The sequence below is a fragment of the Mugil cephalus genome, chromosome 15, assembly GCF_022458985.1.
Source record: "Mugil cephalus isolate CIBA_MC_2020 chromosome 15, CIBA_Mcephalus_1.1, whole genome shotgun sequence".
In the NCBI taxonomy this organism is placed as follows: domain Eukaryota; kingdom Metazoa; phylum Chordata; class Actinopteri; order Mugiliformes; family Mugilidae; genus Mugil; species Mugil cephalus.
Genome location: NC_061784.1, coordinates 21672871 through 21692477, shown reverse-complemented (window position 1 = coordinate 21692477; position 19607 = coordinate 21672871). Strand labels below are relative to the sequence as shown.

The 19607-nt window shown below is 35.7% G+C and overlaps 1 protein-coding gene and 2 long non-coding RNA genes across 3 annotated transcripts in view; all 3 read right to left on the bottom strand.

The window, feature by feature from the left end:
- LOC125021831 overlaps positions 1-5174 on the bottom strand; it is a 31318-nt gene extending 26144 nt beyond the window's left edge. Inside the window, exons 1-3 of the mRNA XM_047608058.1 lie at positions 5131-5174; positions 3934-3991; positions 3355-3630 (exon numbers count right to left, since the gene is read on the bottom strand). Of these exons, the coding sequence (XP_047464014.1) occupies positions 3355-3630; positions 3934-3988 (331 nt within the window). The 5' untranslated portion in view covers positions 3989-3991; positions 5131-5174. The remainder of the gene's footprint in view (positions 1-3354; positions 3631-3933; positions 3992-5130) is intronic.
- Positions 1543-2786, bottom strand: LOC125021836. Its single transcript, XR_007114378.1, has 2 exons — positions 2730-2786; positions 1543-2557 (listed from the first exon to the last, which is right to left on the bottom strand). It is a non-coding gene; the product is annotated as an uncharacterized LOC125021836 (long non-coding RNA).
- Positions 5175-13034: 7860 nt separating the features above from the next.
- LOC125021834 lies at positions 13035-14576 on the bottom strand. Its single transcript, XR_007114376.1, has 3 exons — positions 14522-14576; positions 13286-13385; positions 13035-13094 (listed from the first exon to the last, which is right to left on the bottom strand). It is a non-coding gene; the product is annotated as an uncharacterized LOC125021834 (long non-coding RNA).
- Between the last annotated feature and the right edge of the window lie 5031 nt (positions 14577-19607).

The window sequence follows — 19607 nt, the reverse complement described above, 5'->3', positions numbered from 1 at the left end:
TTCTCTAGGCCAACCAGATATAGCAAATTGAAACCAAGTTATTTTTGATGAAAACACAGATTCTAGGATTTGATGTATTCGTAACCATCTCTCTCACTCACAAACACACAAACACACACACACTGGCCCGTCTCCTTCTTTTGGAGTTAATGGCGGGTGGCAAACCAGCTCACTTGGTGCATGACCACCGACTACTGAGCTGAAATGTGGAGCAGAAGTTTGTTCATAATAATTTTTTAAAAATCGTTAAATTTATCGGTTGCACATATGCCAGTAAATGGAACATTTATTCACAGTGTCTCAAATTTTAGGGGCAAAATGCAACTATTTAGGAGCAGTCTAGAGCCCTGATATTGTAGCGTTTCACACAAATTCAGCTACAGGGACTTTTCTCTGAGATAATTGAAGCTTGAACACAGTCGGCTGTCGGCCGTAGCATAACTTCAGTCACTTGCATGGTGCATTCACTGACATCAAGGACAAAAAACTCACTCTACAACCACAGCAACAACATCAACTAATAGAACACAACAGAACTGATCATAAACACATGCTGTTATTAATATTGTGCACTGCAGAAATGCACAGCCTATAGCTGTCAGTGTTGTTACTGTCACATGATCAGTGACTAGTTGACTTCCTGCTTAAAGCGTAATTGCACAGCAGTAAAGTCGACTCAACTATGTTCCCTGCAACAGTGAATCAAGAGTGGTTTGAGGAACGCAGTTAAAGTCCAAATCTTGGACTGCAAGCTCCACAGATCTGCAGCCATCTGTGGGTTGTGCTGGACAGATAAGTCCAATTCATGGAGGCCTCACCTCACAACTTAGGCTTTATTAATCCCCAAGTGATAGTTCAGGTGTCTTACAGGACTTTAAGGATCTGCTGCTAAAGTCTTGTGGCCAAAGACCAAAACACACCTTTAAAGGTCTAGTGAAGTCCATGCCTCTACAGGTCAGGGTAGTTTTGGCTGTAAAGGTGGACCTATATAATATTAATTAAGTAGGCATCATGTTCTGACTGATATTTAGTCCATTTTTGTCTTAATTCCCACATCCAGAGAACGTGCTACAGGGTCAAGGGCATCCAAGCATCACTGATGTGGACTAAAAGCTGACCCATGTGGTCCACTGAAGCATTAACCTGATAAGCTTAATTGTGCATACTCATACTTTATTTGTGTTTTGATGTCAGTTCAGCTTCTTATAGTACTGACATAAAAAGAAGGCTTTTGCCAAGTGCCCTCTACATTATTGTTGAACAGAGAAGGAAAACTAAGACACTATTAACACCCAGAGGGACTTGATGATGACTCGTTGGCCCCATCATGTGGCCAGTGATGCTTACTGCAATATTTACAACTCATTTACTCAACCTGTCATTTATACCAGATCGTCCACATCTTAACCATGAGCTCTGCTATGACTCAAGGCACAGTTACTAATCATAAACCTCAATTAATGGTGAGATTAAACAGTGTTGTTCTTTCTTTTATTTCATATTTGTTTACACTGACAGTAAACACAACACTTGATTCATCCATTTTATACCGAATCCTTTATTAAACTTTAATTGATTGCAAATCTTACAATAAGCCACACATAATATTAATACTTTCCCAGAATTAATAAAACAAATTATAACTTATGAATTGCATGACTGTTCAAGTAGATTTTGTAGTTTCATGTTCACTCTGATGATTTTTCCATCGTAAATGGACAAACTATTTACATACACGTAAAAATGGTCGTAAAAACAGGTCTACATTTATTGGTTCTGTTAAACATCATCTTCAGAAATTCATGTATATAATTTATGCTAAACATTACCACAACATGCGTTATGAAAATATTGTTGAACTAATAAGAAATTGAAATATAACTAAATACATCATCATACACTCTTTGATAGTGAATGAAAAACAAATGCTGCTCAATTTTGCATTAAAAAAAAAAAAATCTGTATATCAAGTTCACTGGAATACACATTGTATTTACTGTTAATGATTATACGTAAGAAGTTATTCATGAAATCATGAAAATAAATTGCCATTAAAGCCTCGTGTTAACTTCATGCTGTATAGTGGAGGTACAGTTTTAAAGTCCCTGGTTTCTCAAAGGCCCTTTCAAATATGTGGTTTTAGTCGACACTCACTGCATATGAACTGTGGTTGTCGTCTTTCAGGTTGTTGTTGAAGAGAACGGAATTTCTTAGCAGCAGGTGTGAGTTCAGCTCTTCCTGTTTGTTGTCTTGTTTTTGAGATGTGACTCAAGGAAGTGGTTATTTGTTAGCCACTACCTGTGTATATAAGTATAAGTGTATATACTGTATGAACAGTGGACCTGAGCTTTAAGACATTAAGAATTAGCAGTGATGCATTGTGGATACTGTAGATGAACAAAGAAGGTGGCACACAATAAATGACAGTTGTGAAGGAAAATTAGAAATAATGTTTCAGGAAAAAATGAAGTTGGATTTTAAAGTCAGTTGTGTCTGGTCTTCCTTGCAGCCGTCATCACTTTAACATCTGAGTAGATTATCTCATCTTCAACGTCATCTGAAAGAAGTTGAAACAGTTTAAATATATCTTCCATAATCCTTGTTTTAAACTGTCATAACACAGAATAGTAACAACACTAATAAACTAACACTTACATGATTGCGGTTCACTGTACGTATTTTACAATTTTACAGTTAAATATTAGGAGAGCTTTTACTACATTACTCACCTTTACTAACAGTCACAGGGCTTGTTGTCTTGTTTCTTGGTGTCTTGTTGCTTGTTGTCTTGTTGAAACATTTGATACCAAGAATCACAGCCAAAAGGAGAAGTAGAGTGGCCACACTTGATATCAGAGCCACAGCCAAAGGAGAGAGATGAGAAGAGATGTTACCTAGAAAATACCAACATTAACACAGATTACGCAGTGAAATCATCTAAATACTTTTTGTCAATAAAATGAATTTATTACCTGAACAGCTTGTGAGCTGGATGACTGTTTGTTCTCTGCTGACGTTGTTTTGAACATCACATGTCAGGTTTCCTGTCAGCTGACCGTATAAACTGACAGTAACATTTGAGACATTGTGTTTTTTTGCAGCTCTGCTGCGAATCAATAAGTTATTGTCCAAAGATAAAATGATCTCTGCTCCATCTCCCTCAGAGGAGCAGCTTACCTTCATCTGTTCTGGTGACAAACATGTCTGAGACACAGCTGGTTTAGACACAGGAGCTGGAAGACAAACATATGATCAAAATCCACTGTCAGCTCTGGAAACTTCATTTATTTTTAACCATCTAAATTCCATTCAAATTTGGTTTTAAAGAATATAACTAGAATTTATTTCTCCTACCTTGTATTTCTACATGGATTCTGATTTCATTCAAACGTTGACCAGAAGTGGAATTAAATGTTTCCAGCAGGTAATCTCCAGAATCTTCCCTTGATGCCTTGTTGAGCTTCAATGTTCCATTGTTGTTTGTGTCAATGACATTGCCACGTTTTAGTAAGTAAAGTAAGTAAGTAAATTTAGTTGAAGTTGGTAGGTAAAAAATCAGTGGTGCCCCAAGTTTCCCCAAACACTGTTTGGTTGTTGGAGTAGGATTAGTTAAGTTGCATTCAAGAGAACCTGATAGGAACAAAAAACAGAATACACATCAAACATTTTTACATGGTATGAAACGAGCCTTGATCATTTCTTGATAATTTCCTCACATTTAATTTCTTAAAAGTGAGGAAATCTTTCTCGTGTTTGTTTCCAAACTATTCCTATGTGCAGTCTGTTAGTAATTTTAACTCATGGCTCTTTCAGGAAAACTTCTACACATCTGGAGTGGTCGACTGAATGACACAGTTGCTATTGTGTTACATAAAAACACAATACATAATGTCAAATATTAGTGTTAGTACGATCTTAAATCTTGAAATGTACCTTTTGAAAGCGCTGTTGTTGCCAGAGATGTGATGATCATGTAGGTCCAAATCATTTTCTGCTGTGACAGAATCAAGTTATTAATAAAACATTGTATAGTGTCACATGCAGTGACATGGGGGGATTAGGACAATACCAAAAGAAGGTTAAAAAAAAGAGAAAATTATTAAACCATCATCATAAAATATAATTTTTTAATATAATATAGTAGTAAAATATGTGATCTCTTTGTGTGTTGTCTTGATTTTGTCTGTAAATTTTAAATATCTGCTTATCAAAAGGTAAATAACATTGACCAACCAACCCTGTGATTCTGCATGAAATGGTTTAGTACTGCCTGAGCTGTCGATTGCACAGGCAGCAGGCCAGTCACAATGCTATTCAGTAGCAAAGGAAACAGGTTTTACGATTTATTGCATGGGACTAGATGTTGTGAGATGTTTGCATTTTTTAGCTGTACAGCCAGGCTCAAACTGCACATTATATCACATTAATTCAGCTATGATGTGTTTAACAGAATTAAGATCCTAATATGTAATCAAGTATTACCATGATTTAAAAATATAACTAAGATCAAAATGAGCCACGTGGTCCGGACACATACTGTCAGCCAAGAGTCAGAAACGAGAGAAATGTTTGAAGTTGGAAACACAAAATCCTCATCATGAGGATTACTGGGTTGTGATATTATGCTGATTTAAGTGCAGTTTTGGCACAATGTAACTTGCCAAATTATACATGTGTATAACTTTGTACACATCTGCGTATTTGAAAAAGATTTTAAATCTGAGTCAATTTGAACTCACTAAACTCATCACTGTTAAACTATAAAACCCTCAGAAGAGGTTGTTGATAACAATGTTTTTTATTTTTATCAAATATATTTTTGGAGTTACTAATAATTTACAAACAGAGATAATGAGTGAAAATGAGTGAGTGAAAAACCCATGTACAATTTGACACAGATGTATTTTATTTCTAAGTGGAACTAATAATTACTAATAATTAATTTTATATCTGTTAATATGTCAGAATTTTACATCCTTTGTAGGTTAACTGTTGTAATACTATGCAGGTATCTTTAAAATGAAAATATCAACAAATTAAACCTTCATTAGTGTCATAGTTCATTTTCTTGATGTTTTTTAAACTAATGAAATTCTACAGTCTGTCCATTCTTTAAGTAAGGTCACTCACCTTCAGTATGAAGTCTTCTGTGCGTCTTACCAACTGTCCTCTGACTTCTCCTCTGACAGCAGGGTCATGTATCGTACCTACCCTATTTGTCTTGTGATGTGGAGAGAATAGAGGAAGTGGTTATTTAGTTTCACTGAAATACATCTGAGATACTTAACTGTCGATCTTATCTAGATTTACTCACTGTTCTTTAGTCTTGGAAACTTTTTGACCGTGGGTGGCTGTGTGTGATGTCACATTCAGAAAATAAATTTTGACAAATCTTAACACTTAACATTTATGTGATCATCTCACTTAAGTAAATTGCAGCGTATAAGTTCACGAGTTGTCTGAATTTATTGAAAGTGGAACCGAATGTTTGGAATATCTTAATTTCAGGATAACAGTGGACACAGATCACGCAGACAAATGTAGAGAGGAAATGGAAGTATGTTTGTAATGTGAAGTTACTGTTGTCACACTCTTTCATGGGTTATGTTGTCAAATATCCATAGTATATTTTCTGAAGCCTTAAGCAGAACCCAATGGAGGATTATAGAATATGAAAACACAAACTGAGATTATTTCTCCTGTTATTGTTATTAAAATACTGCATTACACAACTCCATTAGACTACTCATTCACACACAACACATACTCCTCAAACACAACATCCACTGCGTAACATGCAGACAGAGCTGTCTTCTTCTGTCAGGTGCTTTTATGATTATGTGTGGTTTTTATTTCACCGTTAACACAACATCCACTGTTATGAATGTGTATGCATACTTCTTAAATTAACGTACTTATTAAAAATGTTTTTTATTTCATTGTAAACTATATTCTGCATTACCAGAGTTTGATGGAGTGAACGAAAAGAAAGTATGAACTTAGACATAAAAACTCTAACGTGTGATGGTGCCCAGTGAAACCACAGCTATTTCCACTCTGTCTCTGTTTTAGCCACAGTAGCAGGCTAGAGTTTATTTTTAGCTGTGAAGAAAGATTAAGACAAAAGCAAACTATGGTAGACTATGTGCATTAGTAGTAGCTTTTTACATCGTGTCTATGTTTGATGGCAGTAACAGCTGCATTGGAAACAGTCTGGTATTTAAGTAAAGACACCACACTAAAATAGACATTGGTACTGCAGAGTGGATCTGCTAATACAAATGTTGTTATTACTGGGTCTCCCTGTTATATGAACTGTTTGGCTCCACCACGTGGTCAGAAATTTTTCCTACAAGGCCTCCAGCTTGGTATTTTGTAGTGGTTGAATGACTTCCAATTTTCTGTAGTCGACTAATATGTGGTGAAAGTCGAGCTGATGTTGACTAGTTCATGATGTCACACATATAAGCATTGTAGAAAGCAATGCTTTGTAACATTTAAATCTATATTCTTGACCTGAATACATATTCAGGGCTCCAGACTAACGTTTTTTGCTTGGGTCACAGTGGCCCCTAATTTAAAATTTTTAGGGGCGCAAGCAAAAAATTTAGACTTTGAAAGTGAATACTCACATTTCCTCTCATTTTCACTGTATTACTGGTAAATACTTTGGTAATAAATGCAGAAACTACAATGTTTTAAATTCAGGTTTTATAGTGCAACTGTTTTGACACCAGCTAAACATAACAGATGTAACTGTCTCTTATGTTTATGTTGTGTCAAAAGCAGCCTCTTGTCTTCTAAATGCAACTGGAAGTGAAGTTGCACTTTCATTGCACAGGTCCTGGCACATTTTATGTTTCAGACTGGCAGTGTGTTTGACCAGTGTGTCTTGTGTTAATTGTGTAGTCCCAGTATTATCAGCAAATTTCGTGTTCCCTGCATGTTGTTGGTATCGACCAATGGTATCGAGACAACAACATACTGACAACAAGACTGTTGTCAGTATGTAGAAGGCATTGATTAATGCTGTCCTGTGTCGCCGTCTAACGTGTCTTTGTTCCCAACGTTGTAGAATGAGGAGGTTGCGCAAATTACGTACACGTACACGTCGTTGATGTTCTACGAACAAATGCCACATTTGCGCCTGGAAATGCCAAAGTAAAAGGAAAGCAAGACTCCGTTGTGGACTCCCTTTATGAAAGATCTAGCCAATATTTTTTTATCCAGTGATTGAGTGGTTACGGGACACACGTGGGTTTGTTTACAATGTTGTTCCGCTTGTAAAAAAATGATTTTTTTTTTCAAAGCAACGACTTAACTATCTGACTTTCCTGGTGTGAACACGCCCTAAAATAGACATTGGTACTACAGAGTAGATCTGTTAATACAGATGTTGTTAATGCTGGGTCTCCTTGTTATATGAACTGTTTGGCTCCACCATGTGGTCAGAAATGTTTCCTACAAGGCCTCCAGCTTGTATCTTATAGTTCTCTGATAGTAGCTGTAAAGAACTCCAGATGTCACTCCAGAAGTGAATAACACTGACTTTCTTGTTGTCATTCCACCAGTCAGTAGGTGGGTTACAATGAAACTCGAGCTGATGTTGACTAGTTGATGATGTCACACATATAAGCATTGTAGAAAGTAATGCTTTGTAACAATGAAATCTGTATTCTTGACCTGAATAGATATTGTAGCGTTTAACACACATTAAGTTACAGAGGCTATTCTGTGAGATAATTGAAGCTTGAAGTCTGCTGTCGGCTGTAGCATAACTTCAATCACTTGCATGGTGCATTCACTGACATCAAGGACGGAAAATATTGTGCGCTGCAGACATACACAGCCTATAGCCGTCAGTGTTGTTACTGTCACATGATCAGCAATAATGATGGACAAATAAGTCTGATTCATGTAGTAGTGAAATAAAAAGAAGCATTTTCCAAGTGCCCTATAAAACTATTATTGGTGAACAGAGAAGGAAAACTGAGACACTGTTGACACCCAGAGGGACCGATGTTGTTTCATTGGCCCCATCATGTGGTCATTGATGCTTACTGCATTATTTACAACTCACTCATTCAACCTGTCAGTTATTTCAGATCATCCACAACCATGAGCTCTGCTATGACTCAAGGCACAGTTACTAATCATAAACCCTAATTCTTGGTAAGCTTAAACGGTGTGGTCCTTTATTTCGTATTTGTTTATGCTGACAATAAACACAACACTTGATTCATCCATTATGTACCAAATTCTTTATTAAACCTTATTTGATTACAAAACTTGTGCTACACACTATTTCAAAACTTCAACAAAATTTCTTTAAAAAAACAAACAATGAGTGAAACAACTTATTTTAGACCTAAACTTAATGTTTAAGTAGATTTTGCAGATTCTTGTTCATTATGTTTATTTTTTCCTAAATATAGATGAAATATTTACATACACTTAAAAATACATACAGGTCCATATTAACTGTTTCTCTGAAACATCATGTACAAAAGTTAATGGATATAATTTATGTTAAACATTACCACAACATGCATTATGGAAATATTGTTGAACTAATAATAATGAATTGAAACATAACTAAATACATCATTATACATTTTGTATTTGCTGTTAATGTTTATACAGATGTAAGAAGTTATTTATACAACCATGAAAATAAATTGCCGTTAAAACCTCATGTTAACTTCATGCTGTATAGTGGAGGTACAGTTTAAACGCCCCTGGTTTCACAAAGGCCCTTTCAAATATGTGGTTTTAGTTGACACTCATATGTATATGAACTGTGGTTGTCGTCTTTCGGGTTGTTGAAGACAACGGAATTTCTGAGCAGCAGGTGTGAGTTTGTTCTTCCTGTTTGTTGTCTTGTTTTCTTTAGATGAATCAAGGACGTTATTTGTTAGCCACTACCTGTGGACAGAGACCTAATGATAAAAGTGTGTATACTGTGTGAACACTGAACCTGAGACATTAAGAATTAGCAGTGATGCATCGTGGATGGATGCTGTGTAACTGTAGTAGATTTAAAAGGTGGTGTAATGGGAAATGTAGCATCACTTTATTAGTTGGCCTCTGATCTACTTCACATAGGCGTCTTGATGTCACATGATTTAGCACCTCTGAGAAACTGGGTTGTAATTCCTGTGGTCTTTAAGGTTACAACAATGAATGAAGACCAATTAGAGAACATTTTAAACTATGAGCCTAAGGTTAATGTTTGACTCTTCTTAAACTAGAGACCACCTTCACCTGTAAACACAGTAATAATGTTCAGTTTGTATTCATATCTAGGTCACATGAAAGGACCAGTGAGACTTTTCTAACCTTAAAGATCTATACATGATTATGTTGATAACTGCTTCCTGAATATTTCTTAAGACTATATGAATTACATCAGCATACACTGATCAGCCACAACATTATGACCACTGACAGGAGAAATAAATCACGTTGACCACACCCTGTTGCCAGACACCAAATGACTCTTACGTAAATGACACTCTCAGAAGGCCCATGCCCATTCTCTGATGAATCTCTGTTTTGGAGGCACAAGGGAATATTAGGAAGGTGGTCATAATGTTATGTCTGATCGTGTAGGTTTAATGAAGGTGAACAAATAAGGTGGCTCACAATAAAAGACAGTTACCTGCATGAAGGAAGGTTAGAAATAATGTTTCAAGAGAAAATGAAGTTGGATTTTAAAGTCAGTTGCGTCCTGTCTGTCTTGCAGCCGTTATCACTCGAACATCTGAGTAGATTATCTCATCTTCAGCGTCATCTGAAAGTTGGAACACGTAAATTGTATCTTCCATAATCCTTGTTTTAAACTGTCATACATGTTTTAAACAGTAACAACACTAATAATTGAAATAGACACAGCTTTTATGATCTTAAAAACTCAAATTCACTGCACGTATTTTACAGTTCTTAAATATCAGTATGAGTCTCAGTGAGCCTGAAGGCCAATGAAATGGTAATCAGTAGATCTTTTACTGCATCTCTCACCTTTTCTAACAGTTGTGTTGTTTCTTACTGTCTTATTGAAACGTTTGATTCCAAGAATCACAGCCAAAAGGAGAAGTAGAGTGGCCACACTTGATATCAGAGCCACAGTCAAAGGAGAGAGATGAGAAGAGATGTTACCTAGAAAATACAAACATTAACACAGATTAGGCAGTGAAATCATCGACATACTTTTTGTCTAGAAAAAGAAAATGAATTAATTACCTGAACATCTTGTGAGCTGGATGACTGTTTGTTCTCTACTGATGTGGTTTTGAACATTACATGTCAGGTTTCCTGTCATCTGACCGTATAAACTGACGGTAATATTGTGTTTTTCTGTAGCTCCGCTGTGAATCCATAAGTTATTGTCCAAAGATAAAATGATCTCTTCTCCATCTCCCTCAGAGGAGCAGCTGACCATCATCTGTTCTGGTGACAAACATGTCTGAGACACAGCTGGTTTAGACACAGGAGCTGGAAGACAAACATATGATCAAAATCCACTGTCAACTCTGAAAATCTTTACAGTATATATGTTTCAATTCCAGACTCCTGTGAAACAATCTCATCAAAACAGTGATGATGAAATATTAACAAATACACACAGTACTGAGCAAAAAGGTAGGTGTGGGAAAGATGCTGTAAAGTAATGCTTTCAAAAATATAAATGATAACTGTTTATATCTTTTTTGTTTGTTTGTTTAATTATTTACAAAATGCAAAGTGATCAAACCAAGAGACTCAACTATGCATGAAAACATAGGAACTAGGGTGCAGAAAAAATGCAGCAGGTGCTCTGGACTGATGAGTCAAATTTACGCCAATTGACTTGATTTATTTAGCTCTGATCAGAATCAGAATCAGAACAGACTGTTTTACAACAACCTTGCCTTGGTGTTTTGTTGCATGGAAAAAGTACAATAAAACAAAATAAGATCAAATCAAATCATAAACATATACACATTGAAATATACAGAAAAAAATATATTTCGTGTATATACAACAATGGAACATTTATAGTGGGATGGTGGTGGGGTCAGTGTGTTCATGGGGGCCCTTGGCATTGTTCTTGTGCCAAAACCGTTAGCCATGCGAGTGGTCCTACACTTGATGGAGCGCACATTCCTGCCAGAGGGGAGTCTGTTAAATAACCTGTGTCCAGGGTGACAGGGATCACTCACAATCTTAGCTGCACGGTTCAGAGTCCTGGAAGCGTACAGCTTACATACATGAGGGTGGTGTGCAGTGCACATTCTGCAGCCGTGTCATACAAAGTTAGACTGTTTTTGGTCTGGCCTTTTTTGGAGTAATGAACATTCATTTCACTGTTACCACTTTATCTTGGTGTAACTAATAACCATTAGTAGATCAGAAAGTATTTGCTGTTGGGTAAAGGGCTTGTATCGCTAAAGCTGTTCCTTGATTATTGTAATTATTGGTGAAAATAGCTGATCTACAAGCTCACAATGTGTTGCCATGTGTTGATCTTGTAGATGTGCTATTTTCACACTCTTGTATGACACAGTAGGGCATTAATTCATGAAGAAACCACATGTTGAAATCTGGAGATAAAAGGTTTCTGCCCAACACCAGCGAAGTACAGCACGGTAGCATTTCATCTCCATCTATGGGAAAGTCTAGACTAGAGCTATAAATCTGGTAGGAATCCGGTTATTATACAGTAGCATTAAAGTTAACTGTTGTTTTATGAATTGCAACTCCTGATACATCCTGTCAAATTTCCAATTTCAAATATACCTAAATAAATTTGTTAAAAGACTAATATTTTCTGTCTTTATAAAACCTGACCAAAATGAGACGATAAGTTTTTGACTTTCCGTTTCCGTCGACTAACACTAGACTAAACAGATACACATACAGAAATGATTAAAATGTGACTAAAAGCAATAAGAATATTCGTCCATAAGACTAAGACTAATCTTAAGTGGCTGCCAAACACACTGATGCTGTCTTGAAGGAAAAGGTTGGTCACACCAAACATTGATTTGATTTACATTTCTCTTCTGGTCATTCACTGCATTTTGCTAATTGATACATACATAAATAAATAAACTATTAACACCTACATTTTTGAAAGCATTCTTGGTTTAGCATTTTTTTCACACGAACTTTCGCACAGTATTGTATATAATTATACTTTTTTCAAATTGAATCTTTAACCGGCTAGATTCCATTAAATTAGATTTGAATAAAATACAATTCAAATTTTTTGTCCTACCTTGTATTTCTACACAGATTTTCATTTTATGCACGGATTGGCCAGTGGTGAGATATGTTTCGAGCAGGTAATCTCCAGAATCTTCCTTCGATGCCTCGTTGAGTTTCAGTGTTCCATTGTTGAAAAACAACATTTTCGGGTCCTTTTGTGTGTTATTGATAATCAGTTTGCACGTATCATTAACTATCTGAAGAATGATATTCTTATTCTTTTTCAAAGTCAATATTTTAGTTGAAGTCGGTAGATGAAAAATCAGTGGCTCCAAAATTTTTCCAAAACACTGTTTGGTCGTTGCAGTATGATCAGTTATGTTGCATTCAATGGAACCTGATAGGAACAGAAGCAAACGAAATAAAATTTTCTTGGTCTGTATTTAAAATTTCATTCTAATAGAAGAAGTAAAGCAATGCTCCATCATTTACACTTAAATGTGAGGATCATATGCATCTATCTACCATGACTCGGCCTACTTTTTCAACCTATTTATGTCTGCTAACATGATCACTTCAACAAATCTTGAGTGAATGACTGAATAAACTCCATTATATTCCATTAACAATTTGAGTTCCAGCGTCTTCCAGTCAACATAATAAGTCAGGATAACCTACAATACAAAATGATTTTAATATCACAATATTATTACAGCAAGCCCTGTGATGGACTGCAGACCTGTCCAGACTGTACCGACAACTGGGAAAGGTCCAGTCCCCCGAGACCCTCCAAAGGATAAGTGGAAAATGAATGAAAATTAGCAAAAACGTAAATCTTGAATTGTACCTTTTGAAAGAGCTGCCGTTGCCAGAGATGAGATGATCATGTAGATCCAAATCATTTTCTGCTGTGACAGAATCAGTTCATCATTCTAAAGTTGCATGGCTTCATATGTGGTTTCTGTAGTGGACTACCACTCAGAGCTTTATTTCAGTTAAACTAAATATGTCACAAAACAACGTAGATACAATTTAAAATACAAGACTTTTCATGCACAGCAGCGTTAGGATCAGCAAATGTAAAACGGTCACTCACCACATTTACAAAGTGACGTCTTCTTTGTAGATTATTATCTGGGCGCTAAGTTTCTCACTCACAACTCGTTGATATGTTGTATTTTTGTTGTTTGCTTCTTCTGAGAAGAGAATTGAAGAATGAGTCATTTACACTTAGCTAAATATACCGACGCACTAAACACAAGCTTTATTATCTGGCCCAGATGGTGGCAGAAATTCCTCTTTGACAGGGCTCAACAGGCACATATATACATACATACATAGACACACATAATAAAGGACACACATCCAAAAACCAACAACAGACTGCAAGGCCTATTTAATATTATTCAGAGTGGTTATGGTGGAGGGAACGAAAGATTCCTGGTAGATGTTTTTGAGGGTCAGTGGTTTCTGAAATACTTGGCTTGTAATGTGCATTTAACATACAACAGTAGCTTTTCTGATGTATAGTTACAGTAATATTAGTTGTTATACTTTGCTCGGGTTGAAAAATCTGTAATCTCTAAAAGTGGTTAAAAATGTGTCAGACTACAATGAGTTGTTTCCTTGTTTTTTAGATGAAATGTTAAATGACAGAGAGGGACTTGATTGTCAAACTAGTTTTCAAGGGCTCGTTCCTTCTATGTTTTATTTCTCACATAAGCAGAGACAATAGGTTTGTATTGTTTAGATGTACAGCCAGGCTCAAACTGCACTTTACACCACATTTGATTTGAGTTAGTGATTGATTCCGAACATGCAAATGATATGTATATAAGAACTAATAAAACAGAAATGATGACACAAAAAATGGACAGTCAATAAAATCTTTAAAAATATTAAATGAAATAAAAATGCAGCATTCACTAACCACAATGTCATATCACTGTTAAACTATAAAACCTTCAGGACAGGTTGTTGAGAACAATGTTTCTATATTTTTATAAATATTAATGATATTTGCTAAATGTTACTAATAATTTGTCAAAGCCTCAGTTTAAACACAGATAATGAGTGAAAATTTAAAGCTAACATGTGTTAAGATTTTATTTCTAAATGAAAATTATAAGTGTTAAGTCATTTTTTTATATCCAGTCATGATAAATGTCAGGATTTTATGTCTTTCGTCAGTTAACTTTTGTGAGACTTATTTCTCTTGAAAGGAAAATGATCAGCAAATCAAATCTTCATTAGTGTCATAGTTCATTTTCTTGATGTTTTTTAAACTAAGGAAATTCTACAGTCTGTCCATTCTTTAAGTAAAGTCACTCACCTTCAGTATGAAGTCTTCTACGTGTCTTATCAACTGTCCTCTGACTTCTCCTCTGACAGCAGGGTCGTGTACTGTACCTATTCTATTTGTGTTGTGGTGTGGAGAGAATTGAGGAAGCGGGTATTTAGTTTCACTTATTCTCTACTGAGATACTTAACTGTCGATCTCACCTAGATTTACTTACTGTTCTTTAATCTCATACACTTTATTTTTAACAGTAGGTGACTGTGTGTGACATTTAGAAAAGACATTTTATGCATCTGATCTCAACACTTAACATTTATGATGAATAAATGTTCAAGGAGTCAGTGGCCTAATTTCATCTTAGAAAATCAATATTATTAATGAATTATTATTATTAATTATTCTCACAGACAAATACAGAGAGAAGATATGTTTATAGTGTGTAGTGAATGTGAAGTTATTACTTCCAGCTGACGAGGGAAATGTGCCAGTGAGAGTATTATATTCTTTCTGTTATTTTCTATGGAGCATGGAAGTAGACTTTCTACACATTGTTTTCTAATTTAAAGTTAGTGTTTTATCATACAACAGTCTGCATGTGACTGACTCCAGCTTTCATGTGTTTCATTGTGTGTTCTCTGAAGCCTAAAGTAACTTCCATTAGAGGCTCATTAAATATGAAATTATTCTAATTATTAAAATGTTGCGTTGCACAGCTTTATCAGGCAGATCTGATACACTTCTTAATCAAGATAACGTCCACTATATGACATCTGTCATGTGCTTCTATCAATATCTAGATGTAGATGGACTTTAAATATCAATAGAACATACTTTATTTTCAAGTCCCTCTTTTACTCTATAGTCTGCATATCAAAGTTTGTTGGAGCAAACTAAAAGGAAGTATGTACTTGAAAACCCTAATGTGCGATGGTGTGTGTTAAAACCACAGCTTTTTCCACTTGGTGGCTGTCTCAGCCACAGTATGAGGCCAGTGTATGTATTTAGCTGTAAAGACAAAGGGTAAAAGCCCAGAGGTGGGTATATTAAAACAAAAGAAAGCTACAGTAGATATGGTTGCAGTATCTTAGACTGGAGGCCCTTGTCTCAAATACCAAATATATGAAGTTACAGTTCAGTTCTGTTTATATAGATGTAAGGTATTTACACAACCATGAAAATAAATTGCCATTAAAACCTCATATTAACTTCATGCTGTATAGTGGAGGTACAGTTTAAAAGTCCCTGGTTTAGCAAAGGCCCTTTCAAATATGTGGTTTTAGTCGACACTCGCTGCATATGAACTGTGGTTGTTATCTTTTGGTTGGTTCTGTGAAGGTTCTCAGTCATCCAGGTCATGGTAATCTAAAAAGTGCTGAATACGGTCAGCTGGACTTATATGCCATCCATTTTGCAAAATTCCAGAACGTCAGTGGACACAGGCCATGCAGACAAATGGAAGTATGTTTGTAATGTCAAGTCACTCTGAATTGTCAGTGAATGTGAAAAAATTTCTGCAAATGTTGCAGTAATTTTGAGAGCAGATGAGGGAAATGTGCCAGTGAATCTCTGTTATTTACAGAGGAGAATGGAAGTACGACACTTTGCACATGTTGTTTTCTGATTTAAAGATACTGTTGTCACTGTTTGACAACATGTGTTAAGTTGTCACTACCATATCCATAGTGTATTCTCTGAAGCCTTAAGCAGAACCCAACTAAAACAGACATTGGTACTACAGAGTAGATCTGTTAATACTGATGTTGTTATTGCTGGGTCTCCCTGTTATATGAACTGTTTGGCTCCACCGTGTGGTCAGAAATGTTTCCTACAAGGCCTCCAGCTTGTATCTCTAGTTCTCTGGTAGTAGCTGTAAAGAACTCCAGACATCACTCCAGAAGTGAATAACACTGACTTTCTCGTTATTGTTGCACCAGCCAGTGGGTGGGTTATACATGTTATGGTATTTTGTAGGGGCTGACGTTGAGTAGTTGATGATGTCACATATATAAGCATTGTAGAAAGTAATGTGTTCTGACTGATATTTAGTTCATTTTTGTCTTAATTCCCACATCCAGAGAACGTGCTACAGGGTCAAGGGCATCCAAGCATCACTGATGTGGACTAAAAGCTGACCCATGTGGTCCACTGAAGCATTAACCTGATAAGCTTAATTGTGCATACACATACTTTATTTGTGTTTTTGATGTCAGTTCAGCTTCTTATAGTACTGACATAAAAAGGCTTTTGCCAAGTGCCCCCTACATTATTGGTGAACAGAGAAGGAAAACGAAGACACTATTGACACCCAGAGGGACTTGATGATGACTCGTTGACCCCATCATGTGGCCAGTGATGCTTACTGCAATATTTACAATTCAATTATTCAACCTGTCAGTTATTCCAGATCGTCCACATCTTAACCATGAGCTCTGCTATGACTCAAGGGGCAGTTACTAATCATAAACCTAAACTAATGGCGAGATTTAACAGTGTTGTTCTTTGTTTTTAGTTCATGTTTACACTGGGAGGAAACACAACACTTGATTATGTACCAAATTCTTTATTAAACTTTACTTTATTACAAATCTTCCAATAAGCTACACATCATTTCAAAACTTTGCCAAAATTGCTGGAAAAACAAACAAACAAATTAGTTAAATAGCTTATTTTAGATCAAATCAATATTTAAGTAGATTTTGCAGTTTCATGTTCATATTGATTTTTTTCCTGAATATGGACTAAATATTTACAGACATGTAAAAGTAAAAACAGGTCTACACGTTCTCCAGCACATCATGTACAAAAATGCATGTATATAATTTATGCTAAATATGAGTTATTTACTAATTAAATCACAACAAACATTATGAAAACATTGATAACAAAATGAAATATAACTAAATATGTTACTGGCATGTTAAAGTCAAAATTGTACAACACTGTTTGACAGTGAGTGGAATAAAATGCTGCTCAATAAGGCATCAACAAATTTGCTCTGTATATCAACTTTACTGCAATATATAGTGATTATACAGATGTAAGAAGTTATTTACACAACCATGAAAATAAATTGCCGTTAAAACCTCATGTTAACTTCATGCTGTATAGTGGAGGTACAGTTTAAAAGTCCCTGGTTTCACAAAGGCCCTTTCAAATATGTGGTTTTAGTCGACACTTGCTGCATATGAACTGTGGTTGTCGTCTTTCAGCTGTTGAAGACAACGGAATTTCTGAGCAGCAGGTGTGTGTTTGTTCGTCCTATTTGTTGTCATGTCTTATTTTATTTTTATTTTTGTCATAATGTTATGCCTGATTGGTGTACGTTTAACAAAGGTGAACAAACAAGGTGACTCATAATGGTCAGAAAAGATGTTTCAGGAGAAAATGAAGTACGACTTTAAAGTCAGTTGTGTCTGGTCTTCCTTGCAGCCGTCATCACTTTAACATCTGAGTAGATTATCTCATCTTCAACGTCATCTGAAAGAAGTTGAAAAAGTTTATCCTCCATAATTAATGTTTTGTCGTAACAGCACTAATGAACTAACACCTGCGTGATTTCCAAAACGTTCACTGTACGTATTTTACAATTTCACAGTTAAATATCAGTATGGGTCTTAGTGAGCCTGAAGGTCAATGACCTGATAATCAGTAGAGCTTTTACTGCATCTCTCACCTTTACTAATGGTCACAGGGCTTGTTGTCTTGTTTCTTGGTGTCTTGTTGCTCATTGTCTTGTTGAAATGTTTGATACCAAGAAACACGGCCAAAAGGAGAAGTAGAATGGCCACACTTGATATCAGAGCCACAGTCAAAGGAGAGAGATGAGAAGAGATGTTACCTAGAAAATACAAACATTAACACAGATTAGGAGTGAAATCATCTACATACTTTTTTATCTAAAAAGGAAAATTAATTAATTACCCGAACATCTTGTGAGCTGGATGACTGTTTGTTCTCTGCTGATGTGGTTTTGAACATCACATGTCAGGTTTCCTGTCATCTGACTGTATAAACTGACGGTAATATTGTGTTTTTCTGCACCTCTGCTGTGTATCCATAAGTTATTGTCCAAAGATAAAATGATCTCTGCTCCATCTCCCTCAGAGGAGCAGCTGACCTTCATCTGTTCTGGTGACAAACATGTCTGAGACACAACTGGTTTAGACACAGGAGCTGGAAGACAAACATATGATCAAAATCCACTGTCAACTCTGAAAATCTTTACAGTATATATGTTTCAATTAATGCTTCAGTGAAACATTTAACTAATTTTCTCATCAAAACACAGTGATGATGAAATATGTACATATATAATATATGCAAATTGGCCCTTTAACCAGCTACATTCCATTAAATTAGATTTGAATGAAATACAATTCAATTGTTTTGTCTTACCTTGTATTTCTACATGGATGCTCATGTTATGCAAGAGTCTAACTGTGGTGGAATCATGTATTTCCAGCTGGTAATCTCCAGAATCTTCCTTTGATGGCTTGTTGAGCTTCAATGTTCCATTGTTGAGAAACGTCATTCTTTTGTTCTTTTTGTTATTCTTATCCACTGCATCAAGATTATCAGGAAACCAAAAAATTACTCTCTTATTCTTTTTCAAAGTAAATTTTGTAGTTGAAGTCGGTAGGTGAAACATCAGCGACTCTCCAAGTTTTCCAAAACACTGTTTGGTTGTTATAGTTGTGTTAGTTAAGTTGCATTCTACAGAACCTGATAGGAACAAAATACAAACAAAATACACATTAAAAACTTTTTGAGGTGTATATATATTATTTCATTGTGATGGTGTGAGGATAATATGCAGCTTTCTACAGTAATTCACAGCCATAAGTTCACTCTGTGTATGTATTCAATCTATTTCTATCTGTTATCAGACATTTCCAGGAGAAAATCTCTTCAACATGATCACTTCAACAAATCTTGAGTGAATGACTGAATAAACTCGACTACATTCCATCAAAAGTCTGAGCTTCAGCAATCATCCAGTCATAAAAAATCATGATAACCTTCAATAGAACTTTTAATGCCTCAACATTTTAATATCCAGATATTAATATCAGTGGAAACTTAAAAGCTGAATTGTACCTTTTGAAAGAGCTGCCGTTGC